The 6,000-nt window shown below is 42.3% G+C and overlaps 1 protein-coding gene across 1 annotated transcript; it reads left to right on the top strand.

The window, feature by feature from the left end:
- Positions 1-576: 576 nt before the first annotated feature.
- timm29 (translocase of inner mitochondrial membrane 29) lies at positions 577-5,137 on the top strand. The gene is made up of 2 exons (XM_061885296.1): positions 577-793; positions 4,422-5,137. The coding sequence occupies exons 1-2, from the start codon at positions 688-690 to the stop codon at positions 5,009-5,011; spliced, it is 696 nt and encodes a 231-aa protein (XP_061741280.1). The 5' UTR covers positions 577-687; the 3' UTR covers positions 5,012-5,137.
- The last annotated feature ends 863 nt before the right edge of the window (positions 5,138-6,000 follow it).

A 6,000-nucleotide genomic window follows, 5' to 3' on the forward strand; every position in this document is an offset into this window, starting at 1 on the left:
TATTATTAAAAAGGTCAGTAAATTATTTTACATATTTGTAAACTCTCTGAAGTGGAAAAGGGGTAGGATTAAATGATTTTGCTTCTTCTTACTCCTTTTCGGACATGATGTTAAGTGAAATGATGAAAGGAGGCAAGCTTCCCGGCTTAGGCTACTGCCCCCGCGACCCGACCTCGGATAAGCGGAAGAAGATGGATGGAAATGATTAAACTGAGTGATGTATTATATTGTAAGTGTGTTCATGTTTGAAATAAACTAAATAAAGAATGAATGTATTTAAAATACCAAGTGCTGAGATAGGCTCTAGCACCCGCCCGCGATCCCTAAAGGGACAAGCGGTAGAAACATTGGATGGATGGATGGAAGGTATCGATACCCATCCATCAATTTTCTACAGTTTATTCCCTTTGGGGTCGCGGGGGGCGCTGGTGCCTATCCAAGCTACAATCGGGCGGAAGGCGGCGTATACCCTGGACAAGTCGCCAATCTTTCGCAGGGAGGTATCGATTACCCACATACGCGAACTTTGGAATGGTAAGGTGTTTTGTCCCCAACGACGTACCGTAAATGTTTCCAAAATGGCTGCTGGAGTGCGCACGCGCAGTCTGGGTTGTGCCGCTCTGACTTACCGCGTTGACTACCATTAAAACACATTTACACTAACTTTTAAACACATTTACACCAGACATGGCGTCACGCCTGATAAGCAAGAGGATGTTTTGCGCTGCGAAAGAGACTGCAAGCCTACCTCACTCAAAAAGTCGTTGGGAAAAACTGAAAACTAGCAAAGCAGGTGAGGAAGTGCTCGTAGTCGCCTTACAGATGTGTGTGTAAACCTGCTTAAAGGCCTACTGAAATGAGATGTTCTTATTTAAACGGGGATAGCAGGTCCATTGTATGTGTCATACTTGATCATTTTGCGATATTTTCATATTTTTGCTGAAAGGATTTAGTAGAGAACATCAACGATAAAGTTCGCAACTTTTGGTCGCTAATAAAAAAGCCTTGCCTTTACCGGAAGTAGCAGACGATGTGCTCGTGACGTCACGGGTTGTGGAGCTCCTCACATTGTTTACAATCATAGCCACCAGCAGCAAGAGCGATTCGGACCAAGACAGCGACAATTTCCCCATTAATTTGAGCGAGGATGAAAGATTTGCGGATGAGGAAAGTTAGAGTGAAGCACTAGAAGAACAAAAAAAGGCGACGGTAGTGGGAGCGATTCAGACGTTATTAGACACATTTGGTAGGGAAACATGTTCGCTTGACCACTCTGTTCCATATTAAAGTGTTCACAACAAACAAAGAAACACCGGCTGTGTTGTGGTTGCTAAAGGCATCTGCAAACCACCGCTTTCCACCGACAGCATTCTTCTTTATAGTCTCCATTATTAATTGAACAAATTGCAAAAGATTCAGCAACACAAATGTCCAAAATACTGTGTAATTATGCGAATAATTCGCACAACTTTTAGCCGTGAGTGGTGCTGGGATAAAATGTCCGCTCCAACCAATAACGTCACGAGCACGCGTCAACATAAGCGTCATCATTCCGCGACGTTTTCAACAGAAAACTTTGCGGGAAGTTTAAAATTGCAATTTATTAAACTAAAAAGGCCGTATTGGCATGTGTTGCAATGTTAATATTTCATCATTGATATATAAACTATCCGACTGCGTGGCAGGTATTAGTAGGTTTCAGTAGGCCTTTAATAAACAGCCATATATATATATATATATATATATATATATATATATATATATATATATAAAATAAAATTTTAGTACGCTTAAAAAAAATCTTAAAATATTTTTTGATGTCTAACACGGTCTATTTGGAAAAAAAATGTCTTGTTATCCTTGTTCGGTTTTTCATATTCAACAGTACAGTGGTCCATCCATCCATTTTCTACCGCTTATTCCCTTTTTGGACAGTCGCAAACGCCTTAAACACGGAAATGATTCAAATAATAAGCAGACATAAACATTATACATGATCATATATGTTTCATTTAAATAAATAAAAGCTAGCTGTCATTGTTTGTGTACTGCTGCTGATTATATTTTGCAGCATTACTTAAACCAGAGTACAGACGGATATATGACAATGTCAAGCCACGACAATCGTGACCAAAAATGATCACTGTTATATTTATTATCCTGATATTGTTCAATGTGCTCAAAAGGGACTTTTTACATACTTGCCAACCCTCCCGATTTTCCCGGGAGACTCCCGAATTACAGTGCCCCTCCCGAAAACCTCCCGGGGTATCGTTCTCCCGAATTTCTCCCGATTTCCCCCGGACGACATTTTTGGGTGCATGCCTTAAAGCAGGGGTAGGGAACCTATGGCTCGAGAGCCAGATGCGGCTCTTTTGATGACTGCATCTGGCTCTCGGATAAATCTTAGCTGACATTGCTTAACACGATAAGTAATTAATAATTCCACTTGTAATCACAGTGTTAAAATAATATAAATAAATATAAAAGATTTTCATGTATTTTTAATCCATCCATCCGTTTTCTACCGCACCTGTTTAAGAAGTTGCGTTAATGGTAGGAAGTTATTTATTTACTATTGGTTAGTGTGAGGCTTGCCCTCCTGGGGGTTCTTCAGACCACCAAGCACCGACATGAGAGCCTTACAATATTGTTTTATTTTTCAATAAGTCTCTTAGTTTTTGTCTTTCTTCCTCGCTTGTGCTTTGGCTTCAGCTCCAACCCCGTCTCTCCTCCCGGCTGCTTATAACCGAGCGGCAGGTGATTAGATAACAAGGCCCAGATGGGCCATCTACGCACCTGTCGCTGATTTCGTGGCTGATCCTGGCAACACCCCGCTTTGCTGCAGGCCCGTAGGCCACGCCCCCCTCCACAGTTAGCTTCAGAATAACAATGTTATTACAAAGAATAAGAGACCAATTGTAGTCTAGAAATGTTGCTCTTACTTAAAAATGCAGGGGTTTATTTGTGTTCAGTATTAAAAAATATATTATATGGCTCTCACAGAAATACATTTTAAAATATTTGGCTTCTTGGCTCTCTCAGCCAAAAAGGTTCCCGACCCCTGCCTTAAAGGCACTGCTATTAGCGTCCTCTACAACCTGTCGTCACGTCTGCTTTTTCTCCGTATTCACAGCATGCCGGCACAAAAACACCCTACAAGCGGCTTTCTCACGCACATGAGTGAATGCAAGGCATACTTGATCAACAGCCATACAGGTCACACTGAGGGTGGCCGTATAAGCAACTTTAACACTGTTACAAATATGTGCCACACTGTGAGCCCACACCAAACAAGAATGACACACACACTTCGGGAGAACATCCGCATCGTAACACAACATAAACACAACAAAACAAATACCCAGAACCCATTGCAGCACTAACTCTTCCAGGATGCTGCAAAATACACGCGCGGTACCACCAAACTCTGCCCCCTCGACCCTGCCCATCTCAACCCTACCCCGCCCACCTCAAACTCCCTTCTTCTCCCGAATTCGGAGGTCTCAAGGTTGACAAATACGACTTACACACACATTTATTTTGACTAACTTATTTTTTTTAAATAGACACACTGTTAGAACATTATTTAGCATGTTTTGTGTTTCTTCTAGTGCAGGGGTCGGGAACCTTTTTGGCTGAGAAAGCCATGAAAGCCAATTTTTTTCAAATGTAGTGAGAATATACTTATTTTAAGGTATTTTTAGGTTCATTGAGGTTAGCTAATTTTACTTGTTTTGGAAAGTCTGGACGGGCTAAATTTTGTTTAGTTAAAATAAAATACCCCTAATTTTTGTATTTTGTATTCTTGTTTTTGAACACTGACTTTTTGCAGTTTACATTTGAACAGAAGCGTAGAGAACACATAAAATCAGCAGATTAATAATCACTTTTTACAGCTCATCCTTTATAATTTTGACAAAATATGATAAATGACACAATATGTTATATGCATATGTCAGCACTCAAATTAGGAGCTTTCGTTTGCTTACTTACTACTAAAAGAGAAGTTGTCTAGTATGTTCACTGTTATATAATGACAAAAGTCTTATTTGATTCCAATAAAAAACATGTTTAATGTATCATAAGATTGTATGTTAAAATTAAGCCAATAATGTAATGTTTCACTTTAATTTGAAAAGTATCAATGTGTCTAAATACATTTTGGTATTGGTGCCAACGTTTTGGTATCGAGACAATCCTGCAACAGACTATGAAATGTATTTGTATGTTTGTATTTCACCCTTATACACACATGGATTAATCAGAGATCAACACTGTGAAATTATTCTCGATTCTCCCCTGATAAAGAATTTGGTGGCCAATAAACTGAATGAAATATATTTGTTGATTCCACAAGCCCTGTTTTGGATTGTGCCACAGAGGACTCTTGTTGACCTGCATTTTTTCCTGTGGTTTAGGTGTTTGGAGTCGCAGTCTGGCCTCTGACTACAAAGAAGCTTGCCGGGAAATGGTTGTTGGCATGTACGAGCGTCCGGTCAAAGCCTCAGTGTACGCCTCTCTGCTCGGGGGAGCATTCGCTTGTTTCTTCTCCAAACCCGATAAATCTTCCTTTGACGCCGCTCTGCTGGAGCGCTCCGGTCAGCTGGGTCTGCTGTCGTCATGGATCCGCAGTGGAAACTCCGATAAACATGTGCAAAATCTGCTTAAGCTCCGCAATGAGGGCCGTCTGCGGCACATCAACCTGGGATTACTATCTCTGGTTTATTTTGCCGACCACGACCCTGACAGCACACTCTATGAAGCTCAGTGTTCCAGTTTGTCCGTACTTTGGAGGAACTTACCCGGGCGGGTCATGGATGTAGGCTTTGCCGGCCACTGGTGGATTTTGGACTCAAAGATGGCGAACTTTGACGTTAATGAAGAGGAATTCGCGCGCCTGCCTGCACATATGCAATCAACAACGCCACCCAGTGCTCAAGAGGTGGAATTGAATGAGCGACTGCACAGAGAGTCCTGGTTAGCGCTGAAACTAGAAGCTGAGAAGTAGATCCGTGTTAAGGATGGACCAAAAAAGCCATTTGCTTTATCAAGAATGGCGTATTATGTAACGTTTGAAGAATGCAGTTAATTAAATTATGTCTAAATAAATGTGTTTTACCGGAAAAAGCTGAAATGTTCGAATAATTAATATTAATACACTTATAATAGAAAGCTGACACATCTGTTTTGAAAAAAAAAGTATAGGGTACTTTGTTTTAGTATGCGGCCCCTTGGTGGAGAAATTCTGTACACCCCTGAACTAATGTATCAAGCGTATCAATATTTTAATTGAGGGGATCGATATTAGGGGCCTGCGATGAGGTGGCGACTTGTCCAGGGTGTACAACGCCTTCCGCCCGATTGTAACTGAGATAGGCACCAGCGACCCCAAAAAAGGGAATAAGCGGTAGGAAAATGGATGGATGGATGGATATTAGGGGCAGCATGGAGGCACAGGGGTTAGTGCATGTGCCTCACAATACGAAGGTCCTGAGTAGTCATGGGTTCGATTCTGCGCTCGGGATCTTTCTGTGTGGAGTTTGCATGTCCTCCCCGTGACTGCGTGAGTTCCCTCCGGGTACTCCGGCTTCCTCCCACCTCCAAAGACATGCACCTGGGGATAGGTTGATTGGCAACACTAAATTGGCCCTAGTGTGTAAATGTTGTCTGTCTCTCTGTGTTGGCCCTGCGATGAGGTAGCGTCTTGTCCAGAAAGAACACTGCCTTCCGCCGGAATGCAGCTGACATAGGCTCCTGCGCCCCTCCCGACCCCAAAAGGGACGAGCGGTAGATAATGGATGGATGGATGGGTTGATATTACAGCAATAGGATGTGGTATTGGCTCTATCAATATTTCAGTATCGATTCATCCATCCATCCATTTTCTACCGCTCGTCCCTTTTGGGGTTGCGGAAGCGCTGGAGCCTATCGCAGCTGCATTCGGGCGGAAGGCGTTTACACCCTGGACAAGTCGCCACCTCATCACAGGGCCAACAC

Source organism: Nerophis ophidion, linkage group LG23, assembly GCF_033978795.1.
Source record: "Nerophis ophidion isolate RoL-2023_Sa linkage group LG23, RoL_Noph_v1.0, whole genome shotgun sequence".
NCBI lineage: Eukaryota > Metazoa > Chordata > Actinopteri > Syngnathiformes > Syngnathidae > Nerophis > Nerophis ophidion.

Bases quoted from the DNA above. Each gene is read 5' to 3' on its own strand.
- timm29 (XM_061885296.1), top strand. From the start codon at position 688: ATGGCGTCACGCCTGATAAGCAAGAGGATGTTTTGCGCTGCGAAAGAG. The intron at 794-4,421 runs GTGAGGAAGTGC...CCTGTGGTTTAG, and splicing joins ACTGAAAACTAGCAAAGCAG to GTGTTTGGAGTCGCAGTCTG.